Genomic DNA, 14,644 nt, shown 5'->3' on the forward strand with positions numbered 1-14,644 from the left:
GTTTATAAATACATCAAGTAACTGAAGTGCCAATGCCTCTCTCAGCTGGCTACTTTGAATGTACTGTAACAGTAAAGCTTACTGTATAAACAAGTTTAGTTTTTTACACATTTAAGATTTATCCCTTAGTCCTTCATAGAATGGATCCAAGTTGTCTTAAGAGTGTGTAGCCTTCTGGTATGTACCAGGTTCAGGTGAGGTACCCAGTGTGTAGTGTCATGCCCTTCCACTCAAGCTGGCATGGCAGAAGAGAGCCTAGTCCTGGCACAGAGCTCAGCTGCGCTGCCAGGTCTCAAGATCTAGAAGGATGACCTAATCTGTCAGTTTAAATCTAGCTTTAGTGTCCAGTGTTGCTTCCTCACACTTCTACTGCTCTTTGTACTTGTATGGATATTTACATAATCAAAAGGAACCTGAAAATGAAACAAGTGCTCTAATACTTGACTACAAAATAAGCAACTGAAATTTACTTCTCCCCGCATAATTAAATTTACTGTGGAGGAAAAAAATGCTATGCAGTACCAGTCACCAAATGGCAAAAGAGCCATGAGAAATAACACTGAGCACTGCAGAAGATACAACAGGATAGTAAAAATTATCAGTAGTAAAATGTTTATCTGGAAGCCATGCTCATTCCAACATCTAGTACTTAGGTGGCTACAGCTGACACAGGAGTCCTGTAGAAAGCGATCTATCTTTTGCTTTCTCTGACCAGTCATTTCAGTATTTTAGACACCCTGTTTGACACCACTGAAAACCAAGGAAATCTTTCATGTCCCACAATTACTCCTCCATGGTAATGGTTCACATTTCCTTTCTAAAAAAAACCCAATTCCTTTCATTATGTGAAATGCTGAACTGGATGCTAGTGTGGGTACAAAAACACTTCTAGAAAAGGCATTTGGATATAGCCTACATTAACTACACAATTTGTTCTGTAGTTGACACTTTTTTTTCCTCCATTCAGCATATAACTCAGAAGCCTGTTGCCCAATACCAATGAAATAAATTGGGAAATAAATGAAAGAAATACCAGAAAGTAATGAAAGCCAAGTCACATTCTTCAGTACAGTGGTTGCTGAAAGGATTTACCCTGCTACAAGACAGTGCTTTATTACAGTTAAAGGAAAAAAAAAAACCAACAAAACCAGGAGCAGCAACTTATCACAATTCTCCACTACTGTGCAATAACGATGGAACCAATACAACATGGAAACCTGTTAGGTGAGACTGCACGACACCTGGAGACCGCAGCCTTATGCTCCTTCTTGTTCAGGATAATTTAAAATTTTGCGGTGAGCTTGGCGCAAATATTGTTGCTGTTTGAAGTAAACCTTAAAAGCTCCTTTTATAGCAACAAAAGCAATTCCACCCTGAAATAAAAAGACATTTTGAAAACCTGCACAGTTCAGCATCATATCATTGCAAATGTTTTTAAAAATTTCTGGTCAAAGAAGATTTGTTTTCCAATCGTATAGCTAAGCTTCAAAAGAAAATGCTAATTAAGATGATTCCAAATGAGTACCTCAAAGTTTTCTGTCATAACGTACTATTACAGACATTAATGTTACTTAAAGGGGCTACATACTGGATCTATAAAACCCTTTGAAGGCTTTTATTTGCTTGGAAGTCTGACAAATATTCTAAAAAAAAATAAAAATAAACCCTACTTAAAGAACAAAGCAAAATGTAGGTACGTATCTGCTTTCCTCCCATCTCTGAATACATACTATACATGGCACAGGCAATAATACTAATTACCATTTTAGAATCAGACTTGAAAAAGGCCACGTGGCAAAAGCAAGTGTGAGGTGAAATAAATTATTATTTTTTCCCCAGAAAGTTTTATAATATATTTATCTCAAGTCTTCAAAATAAGAAGAGACACAAAGAAGCCTTTAGTTCTGCAGGAAAGGTTGTAATATCACCGTTTCTTCCATAGGGAAGAGAAGGGTGCATAAACATGTTAGAATTGAAACTTGGCTGAAGCGACAGTCGGATGACTAGGGATACCATCGTACCAAACTCAGTGTGCTTCCCCTTGAAAGGCTGCAAGCCAGAGGTTATTCACAAAGGAAGAGGTTGTCTTCTCTTTGTTCTCCCCTCTCTATTCAATTGCTATGGAGAGTTTATTTTTCTCTCATTAAAGTAACAAAGGGATTCTCCCAGAGAGTTAGGAAACAGAAGCTAATATGAAAGGCTGATAATATAAACCCCATCCTTCCCTTGCAGAGATTGTTCTTGGAAGACACTGGTTCCTCACCTTCATTTTCACCCTTAAAGACTGCTAAGGTCTGCCTAGTACAGTACCAGATAAGTTTCAGATTTGTCTTGAACTGACACTGGTTAGTCCTAAGGACAAAGTCTCTCACATACATGATGTTTGTCCACTGCCAAGCTAGGCAACCTTGAAATAAGAATCCCTTCCCTTAATCAAATGCCACTCAAGTTCTAGATTAATTTATGTCCCCATAACACAACACTCCATGTTCCCATATAACAATCATTTATGAAACAATACCAAATCTTACCAAGATTGTCCTTTGTAAATTTGAGTTAACACTGCTGAACATCAGCTTGCCAACTATTGTGGCAATAGTAGGGAAAACTAGAGCTCCACACAGAATACGTGTAGCAGAGACGTGGTCTGCCAGGGGGTTGGCCTCTGCTGGGATACGAGGAACAGGACATCCAATGCCTAAAGGGAGAAGAGTTGGGGCAGAAATGGTTACACAGCCACTACTGCACAAACAGCACAAAGACATTAGTGCCCACCCCCAAACTTCATGATACAACCCATGATTTTCAGTAGCTTGATTTGTTACTAAGGCCTTAACTGAAACCATGTTCCTGTGCTCCTCTTGCCACACCTTTCTCACAAGGTACCATACAAACACAATCTAAACAGACTGAACATCAAATAGAGGAAAAGTGTTAATCACCTTTACTTATGAATGGCAAAAATTATTTGCCTATCCCCATCTCCTAAAGGCACATATTCAAGCTTGACATTTCCTTTTAAATTTAATCACATTACCTGGAAATATGCTGTTCAAAATCTGTAGCTTATTAGAGTATTTGCGCCACAGTCTGAGCACGTAGTCCTCCCAGCGAATCATCTTGCCCAATATTAGCATGACTGGGATAGTGGGAAGTCCAATCAAAAGAAATAAAGGATCTGCTCTCTCCATGACATCAAGACCTTCTTTGTGACCCACAACCTGGTAAACACATATATAGTTGACAAATGAAGGCCACAAATGAACAAAGAATATAACTTTTTAAGAAGTCTAGTTTGTTTGGGGCTGCCCATGCCTAAGTTAAAGAAAAAAAGAATACTGTTGTACCTAACATACTCAGTTTTTCCTTTGCATCTTTGGTTGCTTGTGAACTGTAATGCAGGTGAGCTACCAGCCCTAGTTTGCAAGTCACTAATCTTGCAGAGAGCTGTGACAATTCCTTACCCTCTCAAGAGAAGTTTCATGGGCTTCTGTGTAAGTAGAAAACCCTAAACATCTGAAATGTCAAAATAGCATGCTTTCCAAAATGCATAGAAGAATTCAGAATGGTTAATTCTACACTCAGAAATTACTTAGATAACTCCCCTTTAAAGCATAATTTGTTAGCAAGTATCTCAGGATGTTTTAATGGAAAGTTTCTGTTATTTAGGAATAGCTTATGCCACAGAGATGACAGTATTTAAGAGTATTGCTTCTCTAGACAATGCAGGTAGCAGTACATTATTTTCAACTGTAGTGGAAATAGCAGCGTATCATCACATGTACCTCATTTTTAAACATGGTTAGTGCTGCAGTTTTAAGGACTGTCATTACTGATGTGTCTAAAACTTTCCACTGGCACATTAAAAAAAAAAATAAATTAAAGGCTAACAAAGTCCTTGAAGCACTTCTAGAAAGGATGGTCTCTTTCATAACTTTTTGTGTAAGAATCCAGGAAGACTAAAAGCACTAAATTAATAATTTTTGCATCTGTCAGGCAGTGGATTTCCTGATGCGTTTGCACTGAGTTCTTGCTTTTACCACAAGCAGAAAAAGCTATCACATCTTTGCTTGCACAGAACTTACAATTAAGTGGTAAGAACATGCAAAACCACCAGAATTTAAAAAACAAAACAAAACACAAACAAAAAAAACCAAACCAAAACAAAACCCCAACCCGTACTTCTGGAATGGGTAGGACACAGGGCTGAAGCTAAGGTAGCATACCACAGTACCTTCAAACTGTACTGACTAGCCTTGCTTTGAAAATCATCCCATTTTAACCTTCTAGAACAGGAAGGTATGTTATGTACCACAGCCTCTAAAAATGAGCATAACCAACACTGTGGTCACCGGAAGATTATTCCTGAAAAAAACATTCAGCATCTGTTTTCCAGCTTCTTCACTACCTTCTACCCAAACTGAGATGTCTGATACTATCTTTTTCCTCCTTACAGTCCTTGTCCATTAAAAAAAATCCTCAGTATCCTGTCTCTTCTGCTTTAGATTACTATTTCTCTCCGTTTTCAGCAATCCCATATGATTTGTTACTGACTTAGCTAACACTGGAGTAACAATATCAATTCTGTATTAATTTCTCCATCTGAAGCTTAACCTTTAAAAATATGTTTTGTGCTTCTCTCTGGCCCTGCAACTGAAGGAAAGGAGTCTAAAATGCATCAGGAAACAAGCTGTATTAAACCTAGCAAATTCGGGGTGGCAGAAGGGCTTGAACAGTTTCCCTCCACTGCCAGTTTAATCTCCTCCATTATAAGCAAAAATAAATTCTTTTACCCAGCATGCTATCCATACAATCAAAAAATATTAAATCAGAGGAAAACAGCTAATTCTTCATACCTGGCATTTGACCAGCTGTTTAGATAGATCCTCATTTGAAAGGCAAAACATCTACAGAAATAGGCATTTATCTTTCATTTGGTTATATCATTCTAGAGAAGCTAAGAAGGTCATGTAAGTTCTTAAATAAAAAAGATCAGTGTATCAATGAGCAAGGAGATAGGACTGGTACATTTGACAAAATCTGGTCGTAGTATTACACATGGTTGCAACGTTTAAGGGCCACAACAAGAACAAAATATCAGATCAGGAGATTCCTAAGTGTCCTGCTCTTAATACAGAGACTCATCCACTGGACTGGAGGAAGTGTTGCAAGTCCCAGTACATCACTTGTGTAGCCACCTGACCCTGCCACACTGGCACCGGGGAGACCACACCAACTCATCTGGGGATGCACCTCAAGCAGCTGTCATACATTTCGTGTACAAACAGGTCCAAAACAGCACACGACCTTGAGATGAAGTGACGTGTAGAACTGCAGGGCTACCACACCATTCAAGAAAAAGTAGTGCCACATGACTTACATGGATAAGGACTAGGTTATGTATGGAAAATTAGAACTGTGTAGAAGAACACTTGTTAGCATACACATTTGTTAGTTCTATCTAGAACTGAATTAGCATCAGAACTACTTTTATGCTTTCAGCCAAACACAGGTTACGAACTTGACAGAGAAATCAAGAACTAAAATGGTCCTTCTAGTTGTACAGTCTATGAAAACTCTTGTCTTGTAGTTGAACTAGAACAGCCTTGAACAATTCTTTCCATAGTTAATAATCTGCTATCTGTCAACATTATTTTTATATTTAAATACCAAGTTCACAGGAAAAGAAGTAGGAAAACCAAGTATTTTTTCCCTTTCAACTAAGCATACAGTCTGAAGTAATTAAAAGAACACATTATTAATTTGAAGTGCTTTGCATTTGTTGTTTATGAATGAGTTGCACCATTCAGAGAATGCATTTTCCTTCCTAAAATATAAAAGTGGTAGGACAAAGCCTTCTATACACCCATCTTATAGTCACTTCTTAACATTGAGAGTGCTGAAAGCAACTAAAGCATATTTTAAGCCAAAGAAAGAGTCTTAATTAATTTACTTTTCCGTGGAAGACTTGCTTTCAGAGCTTGTAAGAAGAGGGAGTACATGTACCTGCATCACTGTCACAGCTCCATATGTAACAGCTGTCCAGTATATAGAGCCCACCATGATTCCAGCTGCAGCAAATGGACATGCCTTTGAGATCAGTCGATCTGCAAGATCCAAAACGTAAACAACTGGACCTATGATAAAGGAAAAGTAAGGTTTCAAGATATATATATAAAAGCATACTGAAGAAAGCTCTCAGCATTTATCACTGATAAAAAAGAATGAACTTGGCAAGATAAGTCTGGCATCCCACACGTACTGTTTAAATCAGGATGTAATTAAAAAGCTACTAAGCTAAATCTGTAACTTATTGCTACCTACCGTTTAATTCACCACAACATCTTTCTGAAGGGTTAATATATACTGGGCAAGAACTCTGACTAATTTATTCACTAAAGCTGACTAGCTTCCTTTGTGTCAAATCAGAATTGTTCTGTTGCAGAAACCATTTTAGGCCAAGTGGCTTTTTTATTTGTTAGATAAATTTTAGTTTTCAAAAGGAAGAAATGGTCCTTAGTTGTAATGCAGTTCACATGCTTATCTTTGACAGCTTCACCCAAGAATTCTGTCACTATCCTGCTCTACAGTAACAAGTTGCATAGTCAATATGAAAGACTCCTTCCATTGAAAGAGGCTGCATCCAACATTTGCATCTTTTCTTTCAAAGAACACAAGTCTAACAGCAAAGTAAAAGCCAGACTTGGATTTGAAATTCATATCAAAAAAAGGTTTGCAGAAAATTTGTCAGCCACACTTGACAAAATTGTGACTCCTCTTTCACAACCTGATCTTCTTTCAAGAAAAGGGCTCTAGTGTGAAGGCTTTCAAATCAACAGGCTCTACTCAGCAACAAGAATATCTAATTGAACTTGTTCTTTGTCATTTTTTGTCAGCATTGCTCTTGTTAAAAGCACTCCCAAATACATCTGTTTTGTGATGGGTTGGTTGTTTGGGGTTTTTCATTGAAAATGGTATGAATTTGCACACCGTTTGTTCAGTGGTAGCATTCAGAAACCTTGTAGAAGGATTGGTAAATTTTTTTTCCATACACAGGTATGCGTGTAAATACCACACTGAAGAACTGCAATTTGAACACATTTAGCTTATGTGCCATCTTGACAGAAGTCATTTTAAATATTGCCAAGTCATGTATCAGACTAGTGGGCAGTTCTAAGAAACCTGGGCAGAATATTGCTTAATATACTCTCTAACCCTGCAGGAGTCTTGAGTTCTTAACCTACTAAAGTGCTGCAAATGGGTTACCTTTGCGTGCATCTTCCTGTACAGCACGCCGCCTTTGTTTTAGTAATAAGCTCTAGTTTTAAGGGCACAAAGCAACTTCTTATGTGGCTTGTAAGACAGTAACTACCTTACCAGTACCCTGCTTCAAATACACAAACCGATGGAAATTCATTCCCAAGCAGCTGACAAAGTGCAACTATAGAGCTCATTTTTTCCAAGTTGAGCATATTATCATTGATTAGGTACCAAAATGAAAGGGTTTCTGAAGAGGGAACACTATGCTCAAAATATAAAGAACTGGAACAAGCAGTTCAACTGTATTAACAGTTACGTTTGACTTTCCAGTATAGACTTAAAGCACTGGGACGTCTATCAGTGTGCTCAAAGTACTAACAAGGCCATAACTGCAAGTATTACATGGCCAGGAATTTACACATCTTGACTGTTTCCCCACAGTCACCAAAAAAGTTGTTTAGTTGTACCATTCTGGAAACTTGCATTTTTTTGAAGAAGTTGAAGACAAGAGACTAAAAAACCCCACCATATTTGGTGACTCCTAAAGGCCAACACAAAACACTGAAACTTGCCATAATCATCTTGGCAAGGTGATATGGCAACAGCAGTCTAACACTAAAAGTACTAACAAATTTCATTTACTGATGCTAATTTTTAAAAGAAACAAGCTACAGAATTTGGTATAGAATTTTGGGAATAGACTAGAAAAATACTGTTCTAATTTTTTTTTTTTCAATTGGCCCTTTAAGAAGACAGTAGTGAGAAAGGAGGACAAATGTAATTGTTTCTTTTAAGATGGTATTAAGGAAGAAGCAGAACATTAAATATCACTGACATACAAATTAAAGGAAGTGCAAAAATACAAAAGTATTTTTATTTTTGTAAAAACCATTATGCTTTAACCGACCTTTCTGCCAAACACTGTTTTCTATTTATGAAACTGAATTATCCAAAAGTAACCAAAGCATCTTTTGAAGTGCCAGTAATACTTTCCTATTTAATGAAAAAGTTCTCAGAAAAGAAGAAAAGAGCTAGTAAGAACGTAGTTCAAAACTGATATGCACTATCAAATTTGAAATGGAATTACAATTTTAAGGAGAGATCACCAGGGGTGTTGTTTTGCATTGGCAAATATATATAGACACCCACTGTTACTTATAAAGATATTTGTTGATGTCTCCTCAGCTTGACATTACTTCAGATTACAATTGTAAATGAGAAGTTTGTTAGGGAGCGCCCTTTTACTGAAATTTGTTTTTAGAAAAGCTTCCAGTAGTACATTAGAGAAATCTGAATGTAAGTAAGTTTCTGAACTGTGATAACTCAGGGAAGCTTCAGTTGTTACTTCCTCCCTGCTCAAGTAATTCTAGTTTCTTGAATAGTCTGACTAGTCTTCAAAAGATGCCTGCTGCAGCAGAGATGGGGCTACTGGCGGGACTGCTTGAAAACATGTTAGTGTCCTAACTCTGCCTGGCGTGACCCTGAGTGACTTAATAGTTGACTTGTGATAGAACACTTCTGTGCTACTAGAAAGAGATACAAAAGGGCAAGACTGTCTCATTTGTTTAAGGCTTTTCAAGCACATGATTGATGCTTGATGGGCTCAAATTCATTTCCCTTCTCAATCAATGTCTTGTGTACTCTTACACAAGTCTGAATTTTTATGCCCTTCTCATCTTTAAAAATGGAAAAAGATAGTACTGTGACAGAAAATGCATAAAAAGATTCTTGTGTGCCTGCATGCCAGAGCTGTGCAAGAAGTTTAGGCTAGCTTCAGAAGCTAGAAATGTTCACATTTAGGAACCCCAGCTTTCAAATCAAGTATGCCACAAAAATGCAACAACAAATAATGCCTGTTGTTGTTTCTGTGCATGTATGCTCTCCGAACCATAGTCACTTTGCCTTTTTCCCCCACTGCCAAAATAAAGTGAAAATGCAGCTCATACTACAATTTCATCATTCAAGATAGAAATAATAATTTTAAAAAGCTTGCAAGTTTTGTGGTACATTTTAAGTGTCCAGGTATCAGACAATTTTCCCCCCCCCCACAGCCAATACTAAATGTTATAATTTGATGCCTTCTGTAGGGTAAAGATTAAGATTCCTCTTGACCTTATAACAAAGCTGAATTGTGGTCAATACATTAATAACTTGGTTCCAAGTTTCATGCTAGTTGTTCAAGGAAACATAAACAATACACTAATCCATGTTTTCTTTCCCATCACTCAGTGTTCTATCATGGAAATAAATATCACCACTACAAAATTCCCCTCACACCTTGATTTTGTCAGCCCTTATAACTAATAGAAAAGAGCTCTTGTACCAAAGAACTGGCAGTGCAAGTTATTTTCAGCTGTTTCATTACAGAAACAATATACTTTAAAAATTCCTTGAAATCCTTTAAATTCCTGTACTCACCTGCTGTATCAGCATTTCTTTAAGAAGCAGCTTTACTTTTAAACAAAATATAAGTTTCCATGGCAACATTTCATTTACTTGCCCCACTTAGTATGATATATCCCATAGAACATATGGGTAAATGAAGACTGGAATAACAGCAACCACTGCTAATTTAAATATATGCCAACATATTGTTCAGTGTTCTACTCAGCTACTAAAGTAAGTAGATTCTGGAATACCATCTCCAACTTTTTTCTTTCATCTTGACAAACAGAGCTAGAGCAGTGCCTAGCAACCACAGACATTCTGCCTCTTGATTACAGGACAATAGTGACTCCTCCCAAACAAAGTAAAAATATGTTTTTCAGGTAATGCAACAGGTTGTTCAGTAAGGTTCTTCCCTCTAAATTTCCTTTGATAAATTTATCTGCAAGCTGAGAGAAAAAAAAAAAAGGATGTTTTTGTGCTAATATGTGGCAATTGCTGAAAGAAGTCATCCTCCATTCAGTATAAAAAAAATTTTTTTAAATTACATTCATTAATTATAGATTAATCACTTAAAGAGAAACATATCCAAAATTTTCAGAAGGTATTTAACTAAGGCTTCTTTCTGTCTGGAACAGCGAATAGACACATTTTCAACAGAACTGATGCACCAAGCACAAAAAAGGAAAAAAAGGTAGGAACGATATAAAGAAATAACCCATTATATTATGTTTTAAACAAGTGATATGTATCTTACCTAGCTTTGGAAAGACTATTAAATATTCTGCATTGCACTGAGGACAAGCGACCCTAGCAGTGCTGTTTCCTCTTTGCTTTTCATCCACCCAGCGCTGCAGACAGGTCTGATGCACCCACTTCGTAGAGCCCCTGCACCTGCAGGGCCTCACCCACTCTGCTGTCCGATCGTCCTCGTCAGTAGCAAAACAAACCCAGCAGCTTCTGCAATTACAGGAAGGAGGAAAACAGATATTTTTTGCTCCCTTTACATGCTTAAAATGAAATAAAAAAACCCCACCACACATTAGTTTTAGAAAATATGCACTTAGAGGAGATGATGCTTGTTGCTTCATTCTTAATCACCAAAAAATGTAAGTTGTACCACTGTCTTGTATTGATATTAACATCGTATTATAGACAGCTAAACAACTGCTTTCAATACATTCTGAATTACAAATTTAACTTTTAGATAATTTATAAATTAAAAAGCAGTCAGACTCGTTCAACCTCTGAATAATTCAATGTATGAAAAATCCATCTTTTAAAAAATGTATTAGCATCCTCTACAGCAGACATTTTGTTATGTTTTTAAAGTTAAAAATATAAAATCAATACAGCAGTCTGTTACTTGGGAAACTGACTCAAATCCACTTAAATGACAAAAAACCCACAAATGATACAATACATCACAAAACAAACTGTGAATTACATCAGTTCATTGCCTCTCTCCGAAAAGAGAAACTACTCAATTTTGTATAATATAAACTAAGCTACAAAGTACTTCAAGAGTACTCTTGTACCACTAGAAGAGGAAATTTCTGCACTAAAGAGTTATCTAGATATATGAAATTCAAACATATTAATTCTAGCAGGCAAAACCACAAGACTGACAGAGCCCACGTCCTAGTGATCCCCAGGTATCTGATGGGATGATTAGGCCACACCCCTGGGACACCCTGGAGCAGAAAGCAAGATGTGGATCTGAAGCTTTTCCTCTCCCTTCCCTAGCGTTTGTTGTCAGTAATAAACCCTCTTCCCAGCCTGTTAAACTCCTGAAACAATTTTTTTTCCTTGTTTCAGTTTCTCAACTAGTCTTTATCTTTATTCCCTCTCCCCCTCATATTTTTTCTTTCAGTCTGCCCTTTCTGCAGACTAACCTTTGTTAGCATCTGGAGGAGAAATTACAGTGTAAAAGCTCCCTACAACTCCAGTCCTTTTGCCAGATTGTCATATTCTCTCTTACGGAAATTGGTGCTAAATAATTGCCAGAACACTTGACAAATTTATACTTGAACATGTGCATAATGAAGGTCTTTCCTTTGGCCCCTTTCCCCCCCCAAAAAAACTCATTAGGTAAAGTTTAGAAGGGAATTACATGCACAGCAAGGGCCAGTCATACCAGAGCCACTTTCAGTGAAAAAAAAAAAACAAACCCAGTAATTCCTTTAAAAGGTCACTATTTTCTCCCTAGGATGTCGCTTGTGAACAGGTTGGAGGGTTTGTTTTTATCTCCTCTATGAGGAAACGGGGAAAAAAACTACAATGGGATATTTCAATTAATTTTGTCCATTTTAAACTTTAAGTAATGAAAACTATTCTTGGCTAACAGCTTCCTTTTAAGACCTCACTATTTTGGATAGTATTCTATTTGTAAACAGAACATAGCCTGTAGCAGCTTATTACTGACATACTTGCGAAAGTGAACATATATTAAGGGAGAGATTGCAGGGAAGACTTCAGGAAAAGCAGTTTAATTTTTTGAACAACATATAAAACAAACACCACTTTCACGTCCACATGTCCAGTTCTAAGTACAGAACATAATACAGTAGGTACAGATGTAAATTCTGAACATGTTGCTCTAAAACCAGAACTGCATCAGTTTGCATTCAAGAAGACTGTTCAGTTTGGAAGACTGACATCTTGAATAAGAATGTCAGTTTCTTCTATTTGTCAAGTCTGACTTGGCTTCTTCCTGTTCTTCCCCACAACTTTAGGTTAAATCAGAGTCATCAGGTTATGCACTCCTGTAATACCATCCCTCTTTTCACCTTCAGGTCACCAATATGTGCCTGTAGCAGTCCCACATGAGAAGGACACATTAACCTTCCTAAGCAGGAGGAAAGACAGCCAAACCACAAGTTAATATGAATCTAGATGAAAATGCTGAAACTACCATAGATTTGACAGTACTACAAAGCATGGCAGACATTTTGATTCATTGCACTTGATATTGAGGAGTTCTTAAGGAATACAATTCTTTGCCATGCTTATTAGTTTTCTATTTACACCAAAACCCCCAAATTTACTGTAAAAGCAAACAACAATGCAACAGTACCGATAATTGTACCTGTATGACAGATTTTTGCTGCATTAAAGGTAGTTGTTCACTCATTCATTTCAGTTCCTATTTAGGCCTACAAATGCTCTACATCTGTAACAATTTTTAAACTAATGGCTTTATGACAGAGCTAGTAAGGTCTGTGGGTGCCAGTAAGGTCAGATGCCACCACACCACAGAAGTCTAAAGTTTGTTCAAATTATGACAGATCTAAGCATGAACATAATCTTGCTCTACTACAATTTTGAATTTGTCCATCAATACTCTTGTAGATTAAATTCAATTCAAGTTTTCTGTTCAGGTTAAGAAGTCAAGAAAAATATGCATCTTTTCTTTCATTGCTTCATTCAATTTCTTGCCAGGCAATCATATCTGGAAACCTGAAAGACCCATGAAAAGAATAAAAAAATCCTTTACAGACTTAAACCTTTAACAACTCATGAATAATGAACAGTAAATTCCTTGTATTCTGTCATCTGCTTTATCTTTTTCCATTGACAGCAGCTGTAGCAGACAGGGCTAAATAAAACCATTTCAAAACAAGTGGCTCTTGCCAGATCTTCCATTTTCTTGTACTGAATAAAATATAACCTTGATTCTTAACTCTGCATCAGGTTGCTACTCAGATAACCTGAAACAGAAAAGGCTGACAAGGTGGAACAAAGCATTGTTTCTGACAGAAACTCAAACCTTTTTCCTTGATGACTTTCTACAGAGCCAAATCAATAACTCTAATGTATTTTTCTACACTTCCTTCGCTTAAAAAAAAAATCATACCAAAACAAGACATACAGAAATGTCAAGCCAACGTCATTATTTCTGCTTTGAATATAAGGTTACAAATGCATTTTAGATTCAGCTCCCCATCAGCTAAAGCTCTCTGGTCTCAAAAATTTTATTCTGACTCCAAGAATAACTAATTCATTTCATCTGTTTTTTTCTCTACCAACTTTCAGGACACTGCATATGTTAAGAGCAAAGTAGGTGGAGAGAAAGTTGTATTGAAGAATGAAGCACCTATACTCCAAATGTTATGTGACTAATCCAGGAAGCCAAAACCTGCCTAAAAACACATTTCTCCAAACCACACGTTTCTAAACAGTAAGGAAGCCACCCTCTCCTGTACCTGGTTGGAATTACAGCTCACCAGTAAGATCCTCCAGTACCAACATATGTACCTGGAGGCAGATTAGTTTCCTTTTTATTGAGCTATGCTCCTTTCTAAAGACTACTTTTTCCCAAACAAGTCTTAGATCAGAGGGAGGACAAGATCTAATTAATGTTATTTTAATCAAATCTGCCTCAATCTGTGGGAGCTGAATTCACGGTGATACAGCTTTGTTTTCACGCAGGCATAACTGTGTAAGGCAATACAAAAAAGTAATTTAAAAGTGGTATATTGATTATATATATACACAACTAAAAAGTTTGCAGAAATCTTTAATGCCTTGTAAGTCCAGCAGATATCCCTGTGTCTATGACACTTAATGGAATATGACATGTGAGGCAAGGACAGTACAGCTGCTTCACAGGCTGGTTTCAAATATTCAGTACTGCAAGAAAGAAAGCAAAAAGTCCTTGCCTGATGTTCAGTGACACAAACGTATGAACAGTACATAAAACTGGAAAACTGAGAAACAAAAATTCTTGCATGACTTCTAAGCAGGACCCAACCCTTACCATGGGAAATGCAAATTTGAATATACATTACATGCTCTAGAGCCATGAGCTAAAAGGCTTTTTTCTTCTCATTAGAGATCCTTCATAAAAGAAAAGAAGTATCTTTAAGAAAACTTTCTGCATTTTTCCCACATCATAAAGCATTTCACTTTACCTTAAAGCAGCAGGCATTTGCTAATATCTTGCTATCAGAGTAAAGCATCCCTATTCTGCTACACGAGTGGCTGAATGGCTTATTCA

At 37.0% G+C, this 14,644-nt stretch overlaps 1 protein-coding gene across 1 annotated transcript; it reads right to left on the reverse strand.

The window, feature by feature from the left end:
* Positions 1-1,025: 1,025 nt before the first annotated feature.
* Positions 1,026-12,778, reverse strand: MARCH5 (membrane-associated ring finger (C3HC4) 5). The gene is made up of 7 exons (XM_008939145.1): positions 12,743-12,778; positions 10,838-10,845; positions 10,403-10,605; positions 6,007-6,137; positions 3,038-3,221; positions 2,532-2,698; positions 1,026-1,373 (listed from the first exon to the last, which is right to left on the reverse strand). Exons 1-7 carry the CDS (start codon positions 12,776-12,778, stop codon positions 1,257-1,259), a joined length of 846 nt encoding a protein of 281 aa, XP_008937393.1. The 3' UTR covers positions 1,026-1,256.
* Between the last annotated feature and the right edge of the window lie 1,866 nt (positions 12,779-14,644).

This window comes from Merops nubicus, unplaced genomic scaffold, assembly GCF_000691845.1.
Source record: "Merops nubicus isolate BGI_N331 unplaced genomic scaffold, ASM69184v1 scaffold9044, whole genome shotgun sequence".
NCBI classification, from domain to species: domain Eukaryota; kingdom Metazoa; phylum Chordata; class Aves; order Coraciiformes; family Meropidae; genus Merops; species Merops nubicus.

Excerpts from the sequence above, each read along its gene's own strand:
- MARCH5 (XM_008939145.1), bottom strand. The coding sequence starts at position 12,778 with ATGAGTGAACAACTACCTTTAATGCAGCAAAAATCT. Across the intron at positions 6,138-10,402 it reads AATAGTCTTTCCAAAGCTAG|GTCCAGTTGTTTACGTTTTG; the intron begins GTAAGATACATA and ends CCTTTATCATAG. Across the intron at positions 3,222-6,006 it reads GAGCTGTGACAGTGATGCAG|GTTGTGGGTCACAAAGAAGG; the intron begins GTACATGTACTC and ends TGTGTTTACCAG.